This window comes from Mustela putorius, unplaced genomic scaffold (genome assembly GCF_011764305.1).
Source record: "Mustela putorius furo isolate JIRA1106 unplaced genomic scaffold, ASM1176430v1.1 tig00003853_pilon_pilon_pilon, whole genome shotgun sequence".
Lineage (NCBI taxonomy): Eukaryota > Metazoa > Chordata > Mammalia > Carnivora > Mustelidae > Mustela > Mustela putorius.
The window spans coordinates 7642859-7667710 of NW_025422005.1; the positions used below are offsets into that span (position 1 = coordinate 7642859).

The 24852-nt window shown below is 56.9% G+C and overlaps 1 protein-coding gene across 1 annotated transcript; it reads right to left on the bottom strand.

Moving 5' to 3' along the window:
* Positions 1-12306: 12306 nt before the first annotated feature.
* CUNH1orf127 (chromosome unknown C1orf127 homolog) lies at positions 12307-18928 on the bottom strand (the record flags this gene model as incomplete). Its single annotated transcript, XM_045064931.1, is given in 6 exon segments — positions 12307-13321; positions 13938-13963; positions 13966-14019; positions 14022-14354; positions 18315-18456; positions 18668-18928. Coding segments are annotated over 6 exon segments (903 nt in total), but the record flags the coding sequence as incomplete, so codon positions are not given.
* Positions 18929-24852: the final 5924 nt, after the last annotated feature.

The following is a 24852-nucleotide window of genomic DNA, read 5'->3' on the forward strand; positions in this document are numbered from 1 at the left end:
ATCTTGATTGTGGTGGTAGCTGTAAGGCTGTATAAGCTTGTCAGGATAGATAGAACTTTACATAAGAAAAGGCTAATTTTACCGTATATGTCATGCTTCAATAGCCTGAAATGAAGGGGTATTTGGCAGCTGGTATCCTCTCCCGTGGCACCCCAGAACCAGACCTGGAGGCTGGCGTAGCACCCAGCACTTTTCTGGTGAAGAAGCTTTTGCCACTGGCCCGGAGCCCAGGGAGTTCTGGTCACCGGAGCTGGCCAGGACGTCCCCCCACTGGCCACCCCAGGCCCTTGCCACCTCTGCTCCAGTAGCACTGAGCCCGCCCCTCCCTCTTCCAAAGCTAAACCCTGAGCCTGCGCGGGATTGGTGGAGGCAAGTCACGTGGCCACGCTCTAGCTGCAAGGGAGGCTAGGAGCTGGCCTGAGTTCTCCCACGCGAGAGCAGGGTTCAGTGTGGGCAATGCCGCCAATCTAGGAACAGGGTTCTCAGGACGCTGAGCGGGCCCACGAGCACAAAAACGGTCCCCTGCCCTGCAATGACCACCGCTTACAGTCACCAGCACATGATATCATCCCAGTTATTATCAAAAACCTGGCTCTGGCCCTTTTGTGGGCAGGTGCCCCGTTAGAACTCACAGATGGGGACAGGTGTCAGACAGGCCCCTTCCTAGAGGAGCTTGCCATCTGGTGGGAAGACCTGGGGACCCGCCCTGCAGGACAGCCTGTGCACTGGCCGGGAGAGGGAGGGCTTCCTGGAGAAGGGGACATGGCAGCTGAGCTTTGAGGGTAGGAAAGACCTAGAGAGGAGCAACCCAGAAGGAGGGCACCTCACCAGAGGCCCGTGTGGGCAAAGGCTTGGAACAAGAATGTGCTCCTCTTGCTAGGGGGTTTGGCTGGTGCAGAAGTGTAGGTGGTGTTTCTCCAAAGTCTTGACCTCAGCTTCCGCCAAGTAAGGAACACATTTTGCGTTGCAGCAGGCACATAGAGACACACACACACATGAACCAGGAAAAGGTTCACATGGCAGTTCTCACTCTGCCACATGCCATGTGTCTGATATTTTCTACACTAACTTATCCTATCTTGTTATTATTTTTTTTCAAATGCAAGTCACCACTCACGAAATTGACCTCAGGACCCATCAATTCTGCGGGGCCCATGGAGCTGGGGGGAGACGCAAGAGCAGGGCAATGGGAGGTTTGAAGACCAAAACCACAACATTCGGACTCTGCCCTGTAGATTCTTGTGTGGTATGCTGATTGGAAATGATCGATATACACCATCTATCAATATTTAAAATGCACATAACTTTTGACCTAGCAGTTCCACTTCGAGGAATGCAGCCTGGAGAAAGACCCACCAAGGAGCTCGGAGAGGTGCAAAATAGGATGTTTGCTGTGACACTGGAAAGTCAGACGCCACTAAGTGGAATAGTATGCAGCCCTTCCAAAGACTCACTCTCTGTCACGGAGAGAAATCCAGGAGCCTGGGGAGGGGAGACAAAGTCAGGTCCCAGAGCCAGATAGACCATTTGCTCTCAGTTTTGGATAAACCACACCTGTATGTGTGTGCACATTCATGTGTATGGGTGCCTTTTAAAAGGAAATTTAGAAATTAGAAGGAAATTTGGACACATGCTACATATATCAAGCCAGATATATATCTCTTCAAGTGACCCTAGGAGTAGAGAGGGTTGGGGGCTTATGGGGGAGAGGTTGGGGTCTGGACAGGCTTAGGAGTATTGGAAGATGTGGGCAAGGAGGTTTTCCCATTACTCCCAGTGCTGAGTGCAGGGGGCAGTGGGCAGCGTGGGTGTCTGAGTCGCTCATTGAAAGAGACAGTTATAATCGCCCACCCGAATAAATAGTGGGGGCTCAGGGAACCCAGAAAAGGTGCTTCATCCAACCAGAGAATCAGGGAGGGCATCCTGGAAGAAGTGGCAGGAGTTTGGAGTATGAGTGATGAGCCTGAATGGTGCTTGCGGGAGATTAGGAGGAATCATCGTCTGCAGCCCAGAGCCTGGACCTTCAAGCATCCCCTGGGTTGGTGGCTGAGTGAGGAGAGGGCTGGGCCCAGCTGGGGACTGACAGCCAGAACACCACCACCCAGGAGGTTTCTGTTCAGAACCCCCCCCTCCCCCCAAGACTGGCCGCAGGGCACTATGGGAGCAGTTATGCAAATCACTTCCCCAGTGTGGGTCTCATTATCTTTCAGGGACTGGCAGCTGCAGAACCCCATTGGCCTGGAGGGGGTTGGGGGAGGTTGCGGGAGCAGACCGCCTCACCCCTTCTACCCCGCCCTCCTGCAGGAGCCTCCGACCCCAATCACATCTGGTCCACATCGGCCCTGTGTGGTTCCAATCGTGCCACTTCCTGCTACTGTCTCTGGACACCCCCAACCCCTGCCCCTCCTGCACCCCTTCCCTCAGCATTCAGCGAGTTCTGCACAGTGGAGTCCCCGACAGTCTCATGGGTCTCCCCTAGACCCCTACCATGAACGAGATGGGTCATCTCCCTCCGCCAGCTGTACCTCCTGGCCATTGTCTACTCTGACTGCACCCCCCGCCCCCGGGGCTGGGGTGTCCTGCGTTCTGATAGCATGCACCCAACCACATCCCTCCAGGTCCACCCCAGACCTCTAGGAGCCCCACTATCCTCTCTCCTGGGTCCCCCTCACCTCTTAGGGAGGGGCCTCTTGTGTCAGGCATTGTGCTGGGCTCCCCCAAACCCCCACCCAGCCCTCCCCGGGAGGTCCTCGGTGAGGGTGAGCAAAAGGAGGTGCGTTTACTGGAGGGCAGTTCTCTCCAAAACAGAAAGTCCTAAGGCCACTCTAGGGGCCACTGGACCTCAGGGACAAAGCTGGGAGAAGATATCAGGGAAAAAAAGGGATGAGGGAACCCGAAGCAGGGGGGGGATGGGTTGGGGGGAGGTGCTTATCTCAGAAAGCAGGTGATCCTGGCACCAGGTGGACCCAGAGAAATGACTTAGAGGGTAAATGTCAGAGGGAAGTGTGGCTCTTTCCAGCGCAGGACTGTGTCAGGCTGACAGGCACTCGACAGAATTTGTCCCGCATCGTCGCTAACTGCTGATGCACAGTAGCCCTGTTTTGCCAGCAGCAGCCCCATTTTACAGATGAGAAAGTTGAGGCCTGGAGAGGTCAAATAACTGACCCAAGGTCACACAACTGGTAAGCAATGAAGTCCAGGAGCCTCTTAATCTCCTTGCTGTTCAGAGGTCAAGGGCATCCCCCCCCTGCCCCCTGCAGAGCCGGGGGTCTCTAATTCCAGCTGCCCCTAACTGGACTAGACTCTGGACTAGGAGCTCCATGAAGGCAAGGAATGGGGCCCGGGTTCATCGGGGTCTCCCCTGCAGCCGGCACTAGACATTCAGTCCTTGACTCACTCCTCCTCCGTGTTTTTACTGTGCAGCATGTCAGAGTCCCAGTGCCCAAACCTGTCGGAGCCTCATGCCCCTCCCCCTCAGGATGAGAAGGTTGTCTGGAGCCGAGAGGTCCACATCAAAGAAGGTGGGCAACATCGGTACTTTCCTATCTCCTAGGAGTCAGACTTAAAGGATTACAAAGTAACAGGTGAACTTATTTTAAAAATATACCTTGTAAAGTAATAATAACAATAACAACAACAACAGTAATAATAATAAAATAACTAAAAAGGGATGCCTGGGTGGCTCAGTTAGTTAAACATCTGACTGTTGGTATCAGCTCAGGTCCCGATCTCCAGGTCGTGAGTTCAAGGCGTGCACTGCGCTCCATGTTGGGTGTGGAGCCTACTTAAAAAAACCAACAAACAAAAAGAACTTAAAAACATACCCTGTGAACCAAGTCCCCCCAAAATATTGTCATTTCAGCACGGAATCATCCACGTAAACTTGATAAGCGAGACATGTTATATACTTTTGCTCCTATTGGGTCCAAGGTGCGTATATGACCCTTCCCAGACCACCTTCCCAGACCACCGGCCACACAGTCTGGTGCTCAGTAGCCACCTGGGGCCGTCATGGTGGACAGCGTGGCTCCCGATCGGAAGGTTCTAGAGAGATCAGATGGCGAAGGGTATGTGAGCCCTTGCTTCCCAGCCTGGCCCACAGTGGGAACAAGCATCGGTGCGAGGCCCCCAACCCCCCACCCCCTTCCTCCCTCAGCTCAGCAGAGCGTCCCCTTTCCTCCTTTGTGACCGCGAGTCGGGGCCCCTGTGGGGTACCCCTGGGACTGAGGCTCTGCTGGCTTTCCAGGAAGGAGCAGGAGGGAGGGAGAGAGCAGGCAGGGGCCTCGAGGAGGGAGCTGCTGCCGCCTGGCACGGGGACAGAGTTTGTTTGCACCTCTTTGAAGCCAGAGATGAAAGCGGGGCCCACATGGTTGTCTTTGATTTCCTCCTCCCTGGGCCCCGCGCAGCTGCAGCCGAGCCTGGCCCCGTTCTGTGCGCTGCCCCAGGGGAAGCAGAAGAGGCCCCAGACCAAGGGTCTTCCTCCCCTGGGTGGCTTGGGGGAGAAGCGGAGGGAACAGCCTCCCTCCTGGGGGCTCTGACCACAGGCACAGACAGACCTGCCCAGGAAGGGACCGTGACAGGCTTCCTGGAGAAGAGGGACCAGGTGTGATGTGTAGAACTTAGGGACACCTGCTGCCCCAAACCTCTCTTGGGCCGGTGCCCAAGGGTCCATCATGAGCGGTCAGTCCTTAAGAATAAACACGGGAAAAGAGAATTGGGTGAACCGCTTGACCTCTTTAACGCAACAAATATTTACTGAGGGCCTACTGTGTGCTGGGCACTGCTCTAGGTGCCCGGCTGGCACGTACTACAGAGCAGATGGAATGAAATGGAGCGTGCAAAGTGCTTAGCGTGGTGTCTGGCACATAGACATGGCTGAGCACACGGCACCCTGCACCACCATCACCATCATCACCACCATCATCATCATCACCATCGTCATCATCGTCATCATCACGGCCAAGTTCTGCAGGGTCTCTTAACCACTCCCAGGCACCGAGGCAAGAGAACCAGCTGCTAGAATGGGGCCCACACCCCCGGGCTAATCCACCAAGCTCTGGCCTGAGCTCTGCTTCTTCCTATCTCCTAGGTGCCCTGGGGGCAGCCCTTGGCCCCGGGGGGGAGGCAAGACCACTGACCTTGACCAGTGACCACTGTGACCCAAGAATGGTGGCTCAGACTAGAGATATGCTCCTGGCCAGCATGGAGGCAAAGCCACATCTGGGATGTGGCAGGCCCCTCCCCTATCCCAGGCCGGCAGAGCCTCCAGAACCTTCCTCAAGCTGCCATCAGGGGCTGGGGTAGCTGCTCTACCAGGGGTGTGGCTTCTGCAATCCCAGCCCCATATCATCCCCGGCAGCGTGGTCCAGGGTTCCTGGGTCCTGACCCCTGTCCAAACAGCCTCTGGGGTCTCCCGGCCAGCCCACCTCTAAGGAAGAACCAGCTTTGTCCTTCTCCCGCTCCTGGCAGCGGGTGCTGCCGGCACCATGCCCACGCACAGAGGATCAGTGAGCCCCTCCTGGGAAGGCCCCTCTCTCCTGATCCCCTCTTTGTTGACATCTTGCTGCTTCTCATGAGTCAGGGAAGAGGTGGTAAAGCCAGGGCTGGAGAGAGGAACAAAGCAGGGAAGAATCGAGTCCAGAACGCTCGTGATGACCACTGGCTTGGTAGGGGGGCTGATGCAGACCCTTCCCAGACGTGTCTCTCTCTCGCTTGCATCCTTGTTTCCAGGCAGGTGTGGCTGTCCCCATTTTACAGATGGAGAAATGAAGCCTGACAGGGGCAGAGACACTCGTCTGCAGCCACACAGCGGGCAGGGAGGGAGCGCATCCAGGAGTCGGACCCACGTCTGGCTGATTTCGAAGTCTGTGTTTGTTCCTTTCAGCCACACTGCCAAGGAACTCAGCCGTCTTCCCCAGGAGCACAGAGCAGCCCCGGGTCGCTCCTCCAAAGCCTGAAACTCTAAAGCCAAGAAGCCTGCCCTAAGGACAGATGCAATGGAGCAGGAAGAAGTCTGGCCTTGGAGACAGACACCTGCCGCGACTCTCCCCAAACCCTGGGACCTGGGGCCCGGCACCTCACCTCCAGACCTTCCCCTCCCCGCCCCACCAAGGAAAGGGCTCAGGGAGCAAGGGGACTTCGGGGGGCGTGCACAGCGGGCAGCATGGCTTCAGGGGACCCATCGCCTCCTTTTATCCCAGCAGTGGTAGATGCGTTGACTGTGTGTAAGACAGAGAGATACACCAGCGCTCAGAAGCCCCAGTTTCGCGGATACTTTTGCTTAGGCGGTGTCTCCGTGTGTGACAGAGAGAGTGGTGACTGAAGGGACAGTACTAAGTGAAATCGGGATGGGGGGGGGCACGGCATATTGGCATGCCCACTTCTGGGAGCCTGGAGCGGACGAGATGACCAGTGTCAACCAGAGAGGGACCCCAGGCAGTGAGGGGTTGGAAGTGGGCTGTGGGGGACCCCCATGAAGGCCTGTGGGGGGGGAGGGGGACAGGGAGGTGGGGCAGAGGGACAGAGGCAAGCCGGACACAAGGAGCGGCCCCAGCGGCCAGCCGTCTGCACTCCGCCCGGTGCCACCGGGAGCCACTGGAGGCCACATTGCCGCCTCCCCTCCCCGGACCGGGCGGTCCGCAGCTGGCTGATGTAAAACACACATGTTTTGACTGAAGCTGCTCTCCCCTAACCTCCTGAAAAACGCCAACATTAAAGGGAGTGTAGCTTTGTAAAACTGAAACTGTAAAACGCTTCTGAAACCCAGCCCGGGGGATTAAAGAAACCACATGAAAAGGGACTTGGGACGACCTGGATGCTGACTTCCTGTTCAGAAGTTCGCTCAACATGTGCCTCCCACCCGGCCAGGGGCGTGTAGTGAGGAGGAGGAGGAGGAGGAAGACCAGGGCCAGTGAGGCCTTGGGGGAGGGGGCGGTCTGCAGAAGTCCAGCGCTCACAAGGTCCAAGGCCTGACAATCTCGTGGCGACCCCATCCTTCCCCACCGCCCTCCTCCACCGACCACCCCACCAGGCTTCTGACCTCCAGGAGCTCTGAGAAGGTGCCCTATTGCTCTTGACCTTGGGACCCTGCCCTACAGTTACAAAGGGATCGGGTGTCGAACAGACCAGTCGCCTACAGTCCACTTCCCTGCCCCTGTCAGTCTCCCCTGCTGCTCCCGACACGCTGTCCCTGGCCCTGGACCCTTGGACCCCAGCTCGGCCTCCCAGTCAATCCTGGTTAAGGGCCTCCCCCAGCCACCGGGGCTGCGACTGCAAGTTCAAGTCTCAGCTCTGCCCCTTATTCTCCAGGGACACCCAAGGAGCTACCCTTGGGAACTCTGTACGCTTTCCCTCCCCGTGTCATCCAGCAGTGTGTGTGTGCAAGGTTGCTGTGATTGGGGATGGCGCAAGCTGGTTCCCACTCTGCTCTCGCAAGCCTGAGGCCGGAGATTCCTCCCATGCGTCTCCCTCTTGCTACATGGCCTTGGCCAGTCCCATCCTGTCTCTGGGCTCAGGACCCTCATCCTTGAAAAAAGAAGGGAGAGTGTGCTGGGTCAGAGGGAAAGCCTGTGCTATGGCCACACACACACACACACACACCCCCATCATCTACCCTCCGTGATGGACAAACACACCCCCCATCACACACACACACACATCACATGGACACAGACCCATGCACACACACACATCATACAGACACACACACCACAGGCCACTTGGTGGCCACCACCAGCCCCATCTCCATTACCACCCTCCCCTCCATTATATAAACTCCCTGTGCCCTCCAGTGTCCCCCGCAATCACTTACCTAATATTAGGATATTAAAAAATATGGCAAGATTTTAAGAGACTTATTAAAATGCAATTAGCAGCGTGTACGACTTAAGCAGGAAGATTATTTTTAAAAATGACTTGATTGTGCAGAATACCACGCACCTTCCCGAGGCCGTAAACCTGCCAATCACACACATGCTCAAAGGAAGAGGTTTCCTCGCTTTCTCTTTGTCCTTCAGGGTTTTCTCCTGCCCCGGGTGACCATGAAGGCTGTGGTCCTCCAACCACGGACAGACAGACACACACGCATGCACGCACGCACTCAACACGAGCACACACGCAACGCGAGCACGTTCTGAGCCCGCCACCCACCCGCAAAAGACCCCTCAGAAGGAAGCTAAAGGGTTAATCGGTCCAAAGTCAAGCCCAGAGAAGTTTGGAGAAGCCAGCCAGCGGGTAGGCAAGGGGATGGAGAAGACCCCGGACACACACCCATGACCCTCAGCCCCTTGACGATTTGGACTAATAGAGGCTGCAGTCAGAGTAAGGACGGCAAACAGTCCTGGCTGCGAAGGGGCTGGGGTGGGAAGGCCTGGAGGAAGGAGGGAGAGGTCTAGGTTTTGGGTTACAGCTGACCCCCTCTGAGTCTCAGAGACCCCCTGCGCGCGGTGCCCCTGGCGCCCCCCTCCCGCCCCCGCCCGAGCTGGAACGGTGGGTTATGCTGCCCCCTGCCGCCCGCTCTCCACACGGCAGCCCCGCTGCCGGGGCCCGGCTGGCTGCGGAGCGAAGGAACTCGCGCGGTCCGGGGCCGACCCTTCTGCAGCTTCGGGGTTCACGAGAAGGACCTCGGATCTTCCAGGCTCTACGGTGAAGAGAACCGCGCATCTGGCAACGAAACGTGGGGACGGTTCTCCGATCCGCCTCCCCCCACCCCGGCTGCCCCACCCCTGGCTGAAGGAGTTTATCAAATGTGTTTGCTACTTCCTGGCATTAGGCTCCCGCTGGCACTTTTATTCCAACCATAAAAAGGCTATTTCATTGAGAAATAAAGTCCCATCTCCCTGACGTGTGACTCCTTTCAGAGCTCTCAGCCGCCAGGCAGAATTTATGTTTCCCGGATGCTCTCTCCTGGGATTGCAACTGGAAATTGGGGAGAGGGGACTAGAAGGGGGGCATTTCCTCTCTTGGTGATGGACTTGCACTTGTTCCTTTGGTCTGAGGAGCCCTGGACACGCAAGGTGTCCAGGAGAGAGCCTTTGCCTTGGAGTGAGGAGGCTGGTGTTTGAGCCCCTGGTTCTGCCATCCATTAGCTGTGTGAACTTGGGCGAGGTCCTGGACCTTGTCTCCTCATCCATAAAATGGGAAGAGCAGTTCCTCTCTTCCTCAGAGAGATGGAGCTAGATGCCCCGAGTACTTAGAAGCTGTCCAGATGCCCAAGTACAGCTACCATGGAGGCAGAGGAATTCTCTGACTTGAGGGGGCACGGGGGGAGCTGTTGGTGACACAGATTTTTCCCAAGCAGTGAGGGGGCCTCAGCTACTCTGTGCATCAGAGTCACCAAGAGGGCTTGTTAAAACACAGGTAACTGGTCCCCAGACTCTGTGTTTTGGGATCTACAGGTCTGGGATGGAGACCAAGAACTCGGTTTTTTTTTTTTAATGGATTTCTTAGGTGATGCTGATGCTGCTGGTCTGGGGACCCCACTTTGAGAACCGTTGTTTTTGAGAGCTTCGAGATCTTGGATGTAGGGCCCTTCAGCCTGGAGAGGAATGAGGAGCTGGTGGGAGGTCACCTTTGGAGCAAGGTCATGGTGGACCTGGGCCAGCTCTATGAGAGTACGAATCTGTCCGTATCGTTACGAATCTGTCCGTATAATCCCATCTTGTCCCCCCACTGGGCTTGGCCTGTGTCTCCGGTGGCCCCCACTGTCAGAGACCAGATCTGTGAGCAGCACAGAGGTCAGGCAGTGGCCAGGGGTGAGGCTGAGCTGATTCTCTGGGGATGGACTATCATGGGGGAGGGGTTCCGGCAGACCTACACGGGAGACTCTCCACATGTCTTCCCAGGAGTGGAAATGGCCTGGCCATCCGCTCCTCTTCCCTGGTTCAGCCTGTTGCTCGAAAACAACCCAGAGAAATGAACTGACTTGCTCAAGGTCACACGGCTTGGGCAGGACACCCAGAAAAAGCCCTTGCCACCACATTGCCTCTCTGGCCATGCAGTAATTTGGAGGATTATGAGGTTGATGACTCTAATTCCAGTTTAAGTAATATTCAAATACCCAACGGAGACTTGCCACTAAAGCTAGAAGAGCACGTTGCCGTAGAAGTCTGCCGTGGAAGCGGCTAAAATCTGGGAATTCAAGACCTTTGGGGAGGGAACAGCAATAAGCCTGCATGTTGCAAGGCAAGGAAACTGGCCCAGGGTTGCTCTGTGTAACAGGCAGAGCAATAAAGGCATCACATACCCCAATGGGATGGAAAAGATGGGGACCCGAGCACGTGCGGGGGAGAGGGAATTACGCAATGCCTAACCACCCCAAATCCTGGAGTGTCTGAGATCCTGCCCTGCAGGGTACTGACCTGGGGGGGAAGAGCCTCTCCTTGCTGGGACCTCCCTGATCACAGACACATCGGCCATCAGGAAATGAGTGCCAGACCTGGAAATTCTCCACGGGATGAGTGGCATTCCCCCATGCACGAGAACACTTGTACTCATGCCCACGCCATCCTGGGGTCGGGTACAGGTGCCACCCAGGCGCTGCAGGACCCAGAGCCCCAGTCTGCCTTGGGTCTGGGGCTGTCCCATATTGAGAGAGAACAGGAGACTCCCCAGAAGCCTGAGTGCTTTCTAATGCAACGTAGTATGTCCCGGTTTTGAGTTGGCGTGCGGCGGAGCAAGGGGAGAGAAGAGGAAGAAAGTGGTTGGTGGCAGCTGCGCCGCCCGCCGAGCTGGGCCAAGTTCCCAGACCCGCGTAGCCGCGCAGCTCACTGCCCGCTGGGGGCAGAGCCATTTATGCCAGGTAAAGGCTGGCGATTTCATTAACTTCCTTTCCTTTGTCTCGTCTCCAAGCACACAAGGCGGTTAAACATGCAGAGGACTTGGTAAAGGGTCAGCCACGGTTTATAGGATCCTTTTGGGGTGGGGGAGGGGGGTGTCCCTGGTCTTTGAGGTCCCAAAGCTAGGTGGTTGTGCAGAGATGGAAAAGGGGAGGACGGAGAGGGGGGCCCGGGAGACAGACAGACAGACAGGCAGAGACAGAACCTGCAGACCAGCCTGGTGACCTGTCCCATGTACTACCTGCAGCCCCAGTCGTCAGGAGAGAGGCCTTTTGAGTCCCCTTTCCTTCGGGCGGGGGAGGGGGGTTGGCCTCTCTCAGCCAGGGCCTCCCTCCCCCGTCCCCCTTCAGCTGCTCCTGCCCTCTGATGTCCACTCTGCAGCAAGCTCTTTAAAGCCAGAATAAAATCTGGGCCCCTGCGCGCCTGCGCCACCCGCCCACTCCCTCCTGTTCACTCCAGCAGCTTCCGTGAACTGATTTCTGTCCCTCCAAACCTCCTCAGAGCCCTTGGACTTGCTGTCCCTCTGTCTGGACACCCTGGCCCTCCACTCTTTCCCCGTTTCCCCTTCAGACGGAACGGCCGTGACCGTCCCGCCCAAACCTGTGCCCCATCCAGGCTGCGTGTTTCGGTGCCTTCAGAGCACTCTGAATTGTGCCATCTGAATTGTCCACGCGTGGCTTTATTGTCTGTCTCCAACCCCCATCCCCCGCCGCACACACTCACTCACACACTCACACACATGTGTGCCCACTAGAACGTTCGCTCCCACAGGAGGGACTTTCTCCGTCCAACTCCCGGTTCCCTTCCCAGTAGCTGGAACAGCGTCTGGCATGGAGAACACACTCCCTAAACATCTGTCCAGTGACAGGGGCTATGACAGGCCCTCTGAGAAGGCAGCTGGGGTCTGGAGAACCAGGCAGCCGTGAGCCCACAATATCAGCACTGGGTTCTAACCCGCTTCCCCACCAGCTTATGAACGTGACCTTCTAACCCGGCGCCGTGGGCTTCCGGAAGGTGATCTCAGCCCTTCTTTCCTCCCCCAGGCCAGGCCACCCAGCCAGGTGCCCTGGGCAGCCGCCATGGCCTTGGGCCTCCTCCTGCTGACTTCCCCTGTAGGTGTCGGGCTTGCCTTGGTACGGGGGCTGCCGTCCCTGGGCAGCGGGCTGCCCCGCAGGGGAACTGCCTGGCAGGGCGGAGGGGGACGAGGGGGTTGGCCTTGGAGTCACGGCTCCGATTCAAGAAGGGAAATCATCCGAGCTTTTAAAAAATTAAATGGAGTCAGTAATTTGATTTCAGAGAGAAGCTGAAAACCTCGTAATGGCAAGAGCAGCTCAATTCCGTGGTGAAAAGGAAAAGCCTTAAATGGGGCTATTAAGCTTTTGCCTGGGATGGATCGGCCCGGAGAAGGAGGAAGGAGGGGGGCGGGCCAGCGGGGAGACGTCGTCCTGGAGGTAGAGACCGTTTATCAGCCAAGACAACCCTGATTATTTATTTATTTATCTGTTTCGCGTTCCGGGCGGTGCCCACGGCCTCCTCTCCTTGGCGGCGTTTCAAACCCCACTTCCAGCGCTGGGCCGGCCCGGAGGGGGCGGGCGGGGGGCGCCGCCCTTCCAGGGAAGTACCTGGTGCAGCTCCCACTCGGGCCACAGCTGGGCTTCGGGCGCACCGGTGTCCCCAGAGGTCAGCGGGGCTCACCGGAGCTGCCCGAGCCAGCGGGGTACCGGCTGCCGCCATGGGAACCAGAGGCAGAGAGCAGGGAGTCATGAAAAAAAAGCAGTAATGCGCTCCGTTCTCCTCTCATGGGGTCCTCGCAAGACCTAGGGTCACGGCCCCGGAGGCCCAGGGGACAGCATCTCACGTAGGAGCCTGTCATCACGCAGCGCCCCCAGAGATGTCTGAGCTACGGCGGAGGGCCCTCTGTGCTCTCCTGGAACGAGCAGACATCCCCCCTGCCTGGGCCTCGGAGCCCTGCGGTTTGGCTGCTCTGATTTGCCTGAACAGCAACCAGAGCAGCCCCGAGAATGGCTTACAGGTTCTGAGCACGGGCTCAGTGCAAGGCCCTGCACTCCGGGCTTCGTGTTTCCTCACTTACCCCTCAACAGCCCCGATTATTCTCACCCCCATTGGACTGATGAGGAAACCGAGGCACAGAGACGTTAGCGCCTTGCCCAAAGTCACACAGTCGAAGAGAGGAGAGACCACAGCAGCCTGATGACGCGGTGTGCACGCTTTCCCCCTCTCCGCCCCCGAGGCCTGCATCTCCACGTTTCACAGGAAGCAGGCGAGCACAGGGACGCTGGAGGTCCCCAGGACGCTGCAGGCCCAAATACTATCCTCCCCTCTCCTTTGTGCTTAGCATCCCCTGGGGCACTCCTGGGACTCACCCCAGCAAGGGGACCTCAGAGAAGGCTCTCCATGTTCTTCTGAAGCTCCGAAGGCCTATGACTTTCAGGACTGGTTGCCTCTGTGGGTTGTGTCGGCTCCCGCTAGGGTGTCCCCCAGTGAGCAGAAAGGGTCTCCAGGCGTGGCCAGGCTGGACCAGGAAAAGTCCACAGAGGCCCACGGGCTCTGAGTTTGCTGGACGTGGGCGCGGCCCCGCACTCAGTCTGCTCCACTGGCCAGGGGCTGACTTGAAGCCTCGGGCTCTGTCTCACCCTCCCTCCAATGAAGCTGCACTGGGCTCCTTAGAGGTGCAGGCTGGTGAACTCCCCAAAAGACCTGTCAGGGGCTGCCTGCTGCCGGCAGCTGCTGGGTGCCCACCCCGTGCCTCCCCGAGGGTTTGGGTGGACCCTGGGCCTGGCTGCTCCCACCGTGCCTTAGACATCCTCACATGGAACAGTGACTGTAGCATCCATTCCCGACAGGAGGAGGAGTCCCGGCCCTGCTGTGTCCTGACTTGGTCCTGGGATGGCAGGTCTAGGTGCCCCTTAGTCTCCTTCCCGGTGGCCCTAAGGCCTCCATCATGGAGGGTATCCTCTGGGACTCTCTGGGGGAACAGCAGGAAGCTAGTGCCCAATCAGCCAGGCTGGTCATCGAGGGCCTTGTCAAAGGCCGGACCTCCTGGCTGGCCTGGCCGGGTCCCCCTCGCCTGGGCTAGTTTGCAGCCACATCCCCCCCAACAAGATCCCAAGCAGGAGGGGCCTTCCAGGTGGCTGGGCAGAGCCAGGCCTTATAGCTCCTAGACTGTCAGGGTGACAGATGGCCTTGAGACCAGGAATGCTTCAGACTGTTTGGATGCCCAGAGAGGCAGCTGAGGAGAGGAGACATCAGAGAACAAATGAATAGTCCAGGCAGCGGGAGCCAAGGAGGCTGGACAAGGGGACCAGGGCTGGCCTAGGCAGCTCACGTGGACTCTAAGGACAGTGCAGCTGAAGGCAGGCAGGTCCTGAGAACCCCATATTCTCTGGGGGAAGCCCAGGGCCCATGCTTCATCCATAGGTCTGGCTATTTGCAGGAATGGTCCAAGCCCCTTCTTCTGCAGCAGAGAGAGAAAAAGCATCAGAAGTAAGAGGAGGTGAGCTTAGGCCAGGCCGAGGATTGCAGCCCAGAGACAGCCTTCAGGAACTGCGCCCTCAGACTGGTGCCCCAGGCCTGCTCCCAGGCTCCAGCCACAAGGCCTTTGAAGCTCAGTTTTCCTTTCTCCGGGTGCACAGTGGCTCACCCTACCCACCACCTCCTTTTGCCTGGGTCTCAAGGTCCCAGGGGGGATGAGCCAGTTTTCAGAAGGCAGCTCTCGGAGACCCTGCTTTCTCAGGGGAATATTCTGAATTTTGTGGAGGAGACTTGGCCAGAGGTCAGAGTGGGGCTCCCTTGGGAATAATGGTGGTGAAGAAGAAGGGTCTCGTGCCTGGCTGGGTCCACCGACACCTCGCAGGAACGAGGCCCCTCAGAGGAAATCGCGGTGGGGAGGCCAGGTGATGGACTGGGCTTTGGAAGGCTCGAGAGCAAAGTTCTGACAAAGCCCTTCCCAGGGGTCACCAACGGCAGCCGATCCCGCAGATCGGAACTGGGGACAGACAGCAGACGGCATTCCTGCTGGAAGAGTCTCCTCTCTTGGGAATAGGGGAGAGGGAACAGTCCTCAGTATGGCAGTTCAGGCAGACAACTCCTCTCCAGAATTTTCCAGAAAGGAAGCAGGGATCGGCTCTCCTCCCCAAAGAGACATGATCTTCCTGGCACCCTGGTGAAAGGGCCACGCATGTCCCCCTTTTACAGATGGGAAAATAGAGGCTTTGGGAGCTCAAATTCAAGCACTGGGTTAGGAACCTACCTTCATTGGCTGAATTTCACAGACCCTGGACCTGGAGTCCTTGTTGAGAATACATGAATGTCAGAATCTGTTTTCGAAATAGAATTGCAGAATTGTACATTTTCTGTACGGACCCACCTGCTCCCAACTCCTGCCCCTGCTTGTTGCCACCAGCTGGTTTCCTACTTTGTCATTCCCTACTTTGAGGCCACGTACATCGAGCCAGCCCCAAGAACCACACAAAACCAGACTCTGCCAGGACCCTACTGACCTGCTGGGCCAGAACATTCTTTGCTGTGGGCTCCTGTGCACCACGGGATGTCTAGCAGTGCCTGCGGCCTTTGCCCACCAGATGTTGGTGGCCTCAAGAATGTCTCCAGACATCGCTAAATGTCCCATGGGAGGCAGGCGCGTGTGTGCACACACACACACAAAGACAGACACACATACACACACACCCCCGTTGAGAACTGCCAGGTTAAAGCTTGCCAATTCTGGTTCATAGGTCAAGTACAGCCTCAGACATGTTTGCTTTGGGTCTTTTTTTTTTTTTAATTTTATTTTTTTATTTGAGAGAGAGTGAGAGAGCGTGAGCAGGGGGAGAGGAAGAAGCAGGCTCCCTACTGAGCTGGGAGCCCCTAGGACCCCAGGATCATGATGTGAGCCAAAGGCAGATGCTTAACGGATTGAGCCCTCCAGGCACCCTGATATGCAGCGGGTCTTAAATATTTTTTAGATTAACCGATGAAATTTTGTAACCAGCTTCTTCTGGAAAACCAGAAGACTGGGCAGGGTCTGGTGGCCACCAGCCCACCAGCGTCTCCACCAGGCCCGGTCCTATCCCTGGCCATCAGCACCCTTTGGTGGGCGGCTGGTTCGCTTCCCATTCCTCATTTACACTCTCTGCCTGACCCCTAGAGGCATCTTTGTCAGAACCCCTGCTTGAAAATGTCAAATAGTTACAGTTTTAACCATCCGGCTGGGTTCTCTTCTCCAAGCGGGACAGACCCTAGTTTCCACTGTCCTTGACATCTACGAGCTTCAATAATTAGGATTTCTACTATAGGTTCTAACCACTTTGCGGGGGGGCCGGGGGGAGAGGGGGGCGGCGGGAGGGATGAAAAAGTCTCCGTAACCACAGAAGTCTCAGGCAATCCCGGTGCCTAAATATTCCGATGCCTTCGTCATATGTTTACACAGAGAATTGTCCTTTGTCTAAAACGTTTTTAAAAAATTCCTAGTGAAAATGTAGTCCAACAAGCGTCTATTAAGTGCTTACCAAGGGGAAGGCGGTATGATAAGTCCCAGGGAGAATAAAATGCTGAACAAGACACAGCCCTTGGGCGCCTGGGTGGCTCAGTGGGTTAAGCCGCTGCCTTCGGCTCAGGTCGTGATCTCAGGGTCCTGGGATCAGGCCCGCATGGGGCTCTCTGCTCAGCAGGGAGGCTGCTTCCTCCTCTCTCTCTGCCTGCCTCTCTGCCTACTTGTAATCTCTGTCAAATAAAATAAATAAAATCTTTAAAAAAAAAAAAAAAGACACAGCCCTTGACCTTAAAGGGTTCCCATACAAGAGGGAGACGGGGCATGAGCCAATAACCATACCAAAAATAGAAAGACTTAGAAGCAACAATACAGCAAGTTTAGCATGGCCCCTGAGCAAAGGTGACACACAGATTCATGAAGCCTAGCGTTCCATATTTTAAAAGAAGGAAGGAAGGAAGGAAGGGGGGGAGGGAGGGAGGGAGGGGGCGGGACAGGGGAGGTGCAGGGAAGGTGTGCTGAGAGCCCGGGAGAGGATAGATTCCTTTTGGCCGCTGATATTAAATTCATAAAATGAGGAAGAGAGCATTCTTTCCCCAGGTAAATCTTTCCAGAGAGACCAAAAATTCTTCCTAAATCGTTCTCATCACTGTTGCCTAACTATTTTTGTATTTTATTTACTATGTCCCAATAGAGAACCTACCCTCGCTTCAAAGCCTGGGACCAAGGTCATCTGCCCCTTGGCATCTCCCCCAAACCCACCTGTCCTCCTTTATAACTCTCCGGACAGGACATTCTCTCTTCCCCTCCCAGACAGACGCCACAGGGCTGAAGCTGGTGGCCTCTGTTCCCTCCCCCAGCTTCATACGGGCCCTCCCACTGCCAATTGTCTCGTGAATATTTGTCGGATAAAGATCTAGCCCTCCCTTTCCAAAGTCAATGTCAATGCCGCAGGAAACTGTTAAAATAAAAACAGCCAGAATGTGTAAAAACTTTCAAGAAACATTTCCATTCTCTGCAGACTGTTAGAACTCATCCCCCACCCCGCTTTTTCCCTTTGTTTCTAATTCTGAATTTGGGGCTAGATGTGGTAGGCAGTCCCCCTTTTAATCTTTAAATATAGTTCTGAATATAATTACATTTTTATGCAGCACCGAAACATCATATCCTGGTAACGGGGCATTCTTGCGCTATTAACATCTGCGTTAAATCTCCTCCGCGTCTGTCTTCTATTGAGGACAGTTGTGAAGTCTTAGATGAAAGTGATCGACATCATTTGTGAATTATGTGTATTTCCTTACGCTGTATATCAATGGGTTTTGCTCCTGGTGGTTTTGCGAAAACCAGGTTGTCTGGTAGCCGGGCTTTCGCCGAAAACCCCTTTTAAGACATGGATCCCGGCGTCCTGGCACAGAGGACATACGTTTTGTCTAGAAGAGCATTCGTCCTGGATTAAGAAATAAGTCGCGTCCAGCAGTGGTCTTTGCCAGAGAGCTTGATCCCTCTTGTAAGTGACCTGAGGAACTGGAGCCCGCCCAGAGAGCCGGGCGGATCAAAATGCAAAGGGTTCATCTTGTGCAAGGAACTCTGTTAAGCTCCTACCCCCGCCATCTACGGAAGGTCCTCCCTACAGGTACGCATATCCCCGTTTTGCAGATGAAAACACTGAGGCTCAACAAGGTTCAGCGACTCGCAGAGGTCCTGCGGGCCGCTAGGAAGGGGGTGGGGACTAAGTGGGGATGTGCCCAGTGTTTGACTCCAGAGCCAGTGGCCACATCACCATTGGGCCACCAGGCCACACGTGCTCCCGTGCCTGTTCTAGCCAGCGTGTCTGACACCGTTTAAGGTCGGGTGTGGAACCAGTCGGGCCCAGAAAGGGAAGCCTCATCACAGGAGAAAGAACCGCAGGGCCAGGGAAGGAGGATTCGTGTGGCGTGCGCTCCGGCACACCGTGATGGGGACTCAGTCACCCCCATGTAGGAAGAAGCTCTCCAGCATCCAGTGGATGGGGGCAGCTGTCTCCGCAAATACCAGGCTACCTAGAGGAAGCCTGCTTTCTCGAGGCTTCTTGGGCCTCCTGGCCTCGTGGTGGGGCCACAGAGTCAGCTGCAAATGTCAGCGTAGGTCCTGTGCCCCATGGTTACCGTCCCAGGGGGCCACACTGGCAAGAGCACCAGGTCCCGAGGTATCAGCGGTGAAGGTCCAGCTTCCCCCGGTCCCACAGTTTCTGCCTTCCATGTCTCTGATTCTACTTGGTGTCAGTGGCCTGAGGAAGAATGGGCCTCCAGGAGGGTCAGGACAGCCGAAGCCACCATCAGGTCACTGAGCTGGACCCAGAGCACCTTAGCCACCAAAGTGGCTGAACACCCCCGAGTCGCTGTTTTGGGAAGGTGCAAGACAGTGGACTTGGGAATTTTAGGCTCAGGCTTTCCCCCCAAGTGGGAGACTTATTTTTGACGAGATCTGGTCTCTGCTTTGGGATGGGAAGCAAGACCTCTGACTCTGGCTGACATGACCCTGGGATGGGGAAGGATACGTGACACAGAAAAACACACACTTTGAGGCGCCTGGGTGGCTCAGCATGTTAAGCATCGGACTCTTGATCTCGGCTCAGGACTTGATCTCGGGGTCGTGAGTTCAATTCCGGCATTGGGTTCCACACTGAGTGTGGAGCCTACTTGAAAAAAAAAGAAAAGAAAAAAAGTAAAAAAGAAAAACAGACACTTTGCAGGTATGGGGACAAAAGGGTAGAGCCAGGACCTCAGCCAGAGGCCATGGCCACGGCCAGCACAGCACACTTCCTGATCGGTGACATGAGATTTCTTGATGCTTGGTGTCGCTGCCTGGCGGAAGAAAAAGGCCATCCCCAAACATCCAGGGGACCCTGCCATCTGTGAAGGCCCATCAGGAAGCAGATGCCAGGAGCCGGACCGCCCCCCAGAAGCTGCAGAAATACCTCTACCGAGACGGTCTTTAGCTTTGAGTGACCCAGCCTGGGGCCCGGTCCTCACCAAAGCTGCTCTTAAGAAACAAAGCTCGTATCAATTGTTTACACTTTAGCAAGAATTTCCTGTGTCAGCCTTCTCGTGGGGGCGTTTTAAGCCAGCTCTGCAGTGGCTTAAATGCAAGCACCTGCCTCCCATAAGCGGTTTTAGGCATCATGAGCCAGGAAAGAGATGTTTGGGGGCTTGGCGGGGCCATCCCTAGTGCCTTAGAATCACCAGAGCCCCTTCGTGAAACTTGGTCCAGGATAAAATTCTATCACACGCGAAGCCTTGGCCCTCTCTGACCCAGCCACTCGGAAGGAAGCCTCCGGTCCACTCAGCTTTGCACACACAGTTCCTTAGAATCTAAACTTCCCAGAGGTAGGAAGTGCTTTTCCAGATTCTAGACCTTTCCGTATTTTACCCTGGGCTCAACAAAGTAGCTGTTACCTACAGGGTCTGGATTGGGGCCCCAAACTGGTGGATCACGGAGCCCCAGAGGGCCTGCCGGAGGCTGCACACCCTCTCCCATCTTTTTTCTCAGACCCTCCCGGAGCCATCTCGGGACCTCCCCAGAGTATAAAGACTCCCGGGTTTGGAAGTCTCTAGTAGATGATTCCTCTTTGCGTCCATAGGCCACACCTAACCCAGACCCCATGCACACTCACACCCTCCAGGACAGCCGGGGTCTCTCTGTCCCAAGCAATTCAGGGATGCGTGGTCAAGGTTGGGACTTTGGAGAGGCGAGGTGGGGTAGGGCCTTGGGGGGACGGTGCCCAGAAGAGGGAGGAACCGAGAAGGGATGGGGGGGGAGAGAGAGATGAAGCCGGAAAAGGTGGACTTAGGGGCCCAACCCGGCTGGACCGCTCCTTCCAGAAACACTCCCTCCACACGGGCCCCCGCTCACTTCCAGACCAGCCTCTGGCCTAAACCCCCAGGTGTCACAGAGCCAGGGACAGGGGCTGCCGCTCCAATGCCATCAGGAAATATTATTTAGCCCAGATATTTTTAGCAGGAGTCGAGCTCCGAGCAAATGTCATGTGAGCCGTCTTCTCTTACACGGCAACTTTGGGCTATTTAAAGAGATGGTAATTACGCTCCTGCCACCATGATCAGGGCGGGCTGCATCCGTGATTGCAGGAGCCCCTCATCTGCCATGCGGAGCACTTCACGCTAATGGAGCCCAATTTTCGAAGCCGCCTGCCTAAATCTGCCCGGCGTCCCAGCTGGACATTTCAATTGGCCCTGGGACGGGGGACGGGGGGGTTGGGCAGCCGACTGTTCTTTGGGGCCTCGTAGCTGCCCCCAACAGCGGCTCCAACAGTGGGCTCAGCCACAAGACCTCCCCCGCCCCCGACCACCAGGCTGGGCAGGACTGCTGCCCCCCACTGGCCTTCCGCCTCTGAAGCAGATTTAGGCTCGTAATGGGGGACATACTGATGCTCCCCCAGAAGCCCAACAGGCCGGCATCTTTCAGAGGACCTTCAGCTCCCCCTGAAGCCTACAGTGGCCTTGGGGTCTGAAGAAACAGGACCTACTCATCAAGGGTCTGACCAAGGAGATGTGGACACTAGGAGGTCAAGGACAAGGTCCACTGAGGGGACACTCGGGAGGGTGACGGGGCCAAGGAGGGGACAGGCAGGAACAAGAGACTGGGCAGCAGGCGACTCGGGGAGGAAGGCAACTGGACCTTTTCGGGGAGCGGATGCCTCATGGGAGGGCTTGGCACACAGTAGGGCCCTCACTGGGCGGCACATGGGTGAGAGAGTGAGTGTATGGTCACCCCAGCCGGCCATGCCCACCAGGAAGCCCGGATTCCGTCTGGCCAGGCACACCTGGGGTCCCGTTCTCGGCTCCCTCGGCAACGCTTTAGTGGACATCGGCCATGGGAGACTTGAATCTAGGTGGGTGTCTGGACGGAGGGAGTGGGGCAGGAGGGAGCCCCCAGACCCTATCCTAGAAGGACTGGCAGGAGGTATTCAGGAGATTTGAGGAAGGGAAAGCTAGCTAACTTCAAATATTCGAAGGGGCCCGGCTCCTTCCAGAGGCTGCTGAGAACAGACCCGGGACCAGCCTCAGGGCAGTGGGGACAGACAGCTCAGCCGAAGAAACTAGTAGTCTTGCAGTGGGATGGCCCTCCCTGGCCCTGGAAGCTTTTCGGAGAATCATAGCACTGGAGGGACCTCAAAGGGATCTCCTTCCCGGCCTCTGGCCAAAGCCGGGAACCCCTCCCCACCAGCTTTCCGGGGATGGCCTCAGGCCTCTGCCTGGAGGGCACCAGGGGAAGCTTCCAGCTTCGGCTGCCAAGACACAAGCCCAGAAGAGTTGGCACCATCCGCCCGCCAGCCCCTCTCCAAAGGAGAACAGAAGTCAGAACCTTCTGCCTCGGGGTGTCCCTGAGCACCGGGCCAGCAGAACCTTCCAGAAAGTTGCTCCTGCCCCACGTACCTGGCCAGTGGCGCTTCCCAGGGGTAGTGTCAGGGAGACTGCAGAACAAAGAGGAAGCAAGAAACTCCTGGCAAGCGGTGAGCAAAGGTGAGTGAGTAAACATTTCTGCCGGAGCGCATAAGCGCTGGCAATTACCCCAGCAGGAGGCCGGCGAGAGAGCGGTGCCGGCTGGGTTGTTTGCTCATTAAGACAAGAAAATCATTTATGTTCTGGGACTCAAGTGTCAACAGACCCAGAGAAATGTCGTTGCCTCAGCTGCCGCCCTGGGGCCGGCCAAGGGGGCAGCTGGGGTCCCGGGCACAGCTGGCGGGCCAAGAGCGGGTGTGCGAGGCACAGACGCGCTCGGGGACCCACTTTCCATCAGGGTTGTCTCCCAGGCCCTCCTGCCTTGCTTTCCCCCCTCGCCCCTTCTCCTTCCTTCTCAGATCCAGCAATCAAGGGTGGCAAGAGGGCGGCCGTGGGCCACGCAAGCACACCCGTGGCACCGTACGTAGGGGGACCCCCCCATCCCAGGTTCCCCTGCTGTGGGACGTTCAAGTTCCCACACGAGCGAGGGTAGTCCCAGGTCGACCACGATGGCTGGTCCCCATGCAGCCCACGAGCCCCGCCACCACCCCCTGGGGGGCACCGTTCTCACCATCTCACAGGTGGTGATGAAGGTGACAGCGTGGGCAGGGAAGGAAGGTCCTGGAGCTCCTGCCGCAGTCACGTCCTCACCCGCCACCCATTGGTCTCCCACTTCTAACTCCTTTCTCTGTTCTCCTTGTATGTGCTTCAGACCTGGGCAGGGAGGGAGTCACAGACCCTGGGAGATCCCCTGCCCGACCCCTGAGCTGGAACAAGACAGGGAGGTGGGGCTCCGGGGACCGAGTCACCCCAGTGACACCCTCCCCAGACCACCCCCTACTCCTCCAGACGAGGGACAGACAGGGGCCCCCAGCGGCAGAAGGAAGAAAGCAGGCAGAAGGAGACCTAGCCAGCTCAGCCTACTGGGGGCCCCAGCCCTGCTACCCCCTTGACCCTAGGGCCCCGCGGGAGGCAGGCTCAGGGCGCCCCGGCGAGCCCCCTCCGTTTCCCTGTCTTTGCAGATGCCACCTCCACTTGGGCAACAGAGAGGCTGGAATGGGGAACATGCCCGAGGGGTGGTGAGAGGGTGAGACCATTCGCCATTTCTGCTGGCCCCCACCAGAGCCGTCCTGCTGTTCCCACACTCCTGGAATAAGGCAGGGAAGCCCCCGGAGGCTGGGCTTTAAGGAGGGAACCGATTCTGCTTCAACAAGGAGGGGAAGTAGCGATCAGCACCGTGCCCTTTAAGGCCCCACGCAGAGGCTATATTTAGGGCCGAGGACATTCCGCAGGACCTCGGGCAGCCTTCACTGGGAGCAATCGCTAATCACTGCATTGAGTTTACGGGAGCCCCTGGGCACACTTAACCCAGGGCAATGAATAGTTACTGCCGGCCTCCCGCTCGGGGCCTGTGGGCACACTTAAGCAAGAGCGCAGATCGCTGCTAGCGGGCACGGCCCGGGTACACCCTTGGGCACCCTGCGCCTTCAGCGGGGAGAGGCATAGTATTAAATATCTCTGTGCCCTGCGCCCACAGCTGCATTTAGCCAAGGGCAAGGCCGGTGAAACGGCTTTAATTAAAACTTAATGCAAGTTCAAGGTGCAGGCACAGAAGCAGCGGCTGCAGAAGTCACCAGGAATGAATCAGTCAATTCGACGAGGTCTCAGGTGGGGGAAAGGGGTGGGGGAGAGGGGTGGGGGGGAGGGGAGGCCAGGGCAGCAGAGACCTGTCTTATGCCTGCTGCCCGCCACTCTGTCCGTGTTCTGGGATGCGGGGTCTCCGTGCACTCCCTCACTTCACTGGGTGAAGGACGCCGAGCATCCCAGCCTCTAAGGCAGGTCGTGGGAAACAAAGCAGGTGCCCGGGCCAGGAGCAGGTCCTGCTTTTCTTGTAACTCAGCCGTTGTTGCGTGACACTGGCCACACCGTCCCCCTGGCGGTAACTCCCAGAATTACAGGCCCAGCGCAGTGGGAGAAGTGACCAGCCAGAAGCGTGGAAGGTCATTGCCTGGGGCCAATGCTTGGGGCTCAGGGGTAGAGCACAGCGATTCCTAGGAGGACAGTGAGCAGGGAAAGCTGTGCCCATTCGGCCCCTGTTCCTTAACATTGGGAAGCAGAAGAATATCCAAACTGTCTGTCCATCCACCCGGGGTTCCAAGCTCAAGGAGCTCAAGTCTCCCATCCTGGGGACGCTCCCAGGAGTGGGGTTCCTCCTGCCACAGCGCTCTTGTTAAAATTTAGAGCCCGATGCGGGACCCGATCCCAGGACCCTGAGATCATGACCTGAGCCGAAGGCAGCGGCTTACCCCACTGAGCCACCCAGGCGCCCCTAAAATCAACTTTTTAAAATAAGAGGATTTCCCATACAATTACAGATGTTCAGTTTCTCATGAAAAGGTAGACCGTCTGGCCGGACAGGGCTGGGGTGGCGCGGAGTTGCGGGGGAGGATGTTGCCTGGTTCCCGGCCCAGGTCACTGTGCGCTTCCACATCTCTTGGCTCCGTTCTCTAGAATCTGTAGAACTGGGACAAGTGCCTAGGGTCGCTCTGAAGATGAAATGAGTCAATATCTGCAAAGCGGTTAGAACAGGACCCGGCATAGCACGGGTGCCGCGAAAGTATTCGCTAAATAAAGACAGGAGTAAAATTCTTGACTGTCTCCTCAGTCTGGCATTTCTGGGGCGGGTTTGGCCCCGGCGGCATTGGCATCTGTTGCCACCGGCCATCCACATCCTGCCGGGCTCGCAGAGGCTCCCACGGGACTTGAGAGGAACCCGAGGGCAAGGAGCCCACAAGGCAGTGAAGGAGCTCACCTGGGGAGGAACCTCCACGTCCCGGTCTCTGACATGGAGACAGTGCACCCGAATGCACCTGCCGTCCTTTTATGGCTCGAAGTCTACAATTCCTTGACATTCCCTGGCTCAAGAAGGAGCATCCGAATTCGCCATTTTTTGTTCAGTCTAGGGAGGGGAACACAAGGACATCGTGTTGCAGCAACAGTGGGCACCCCA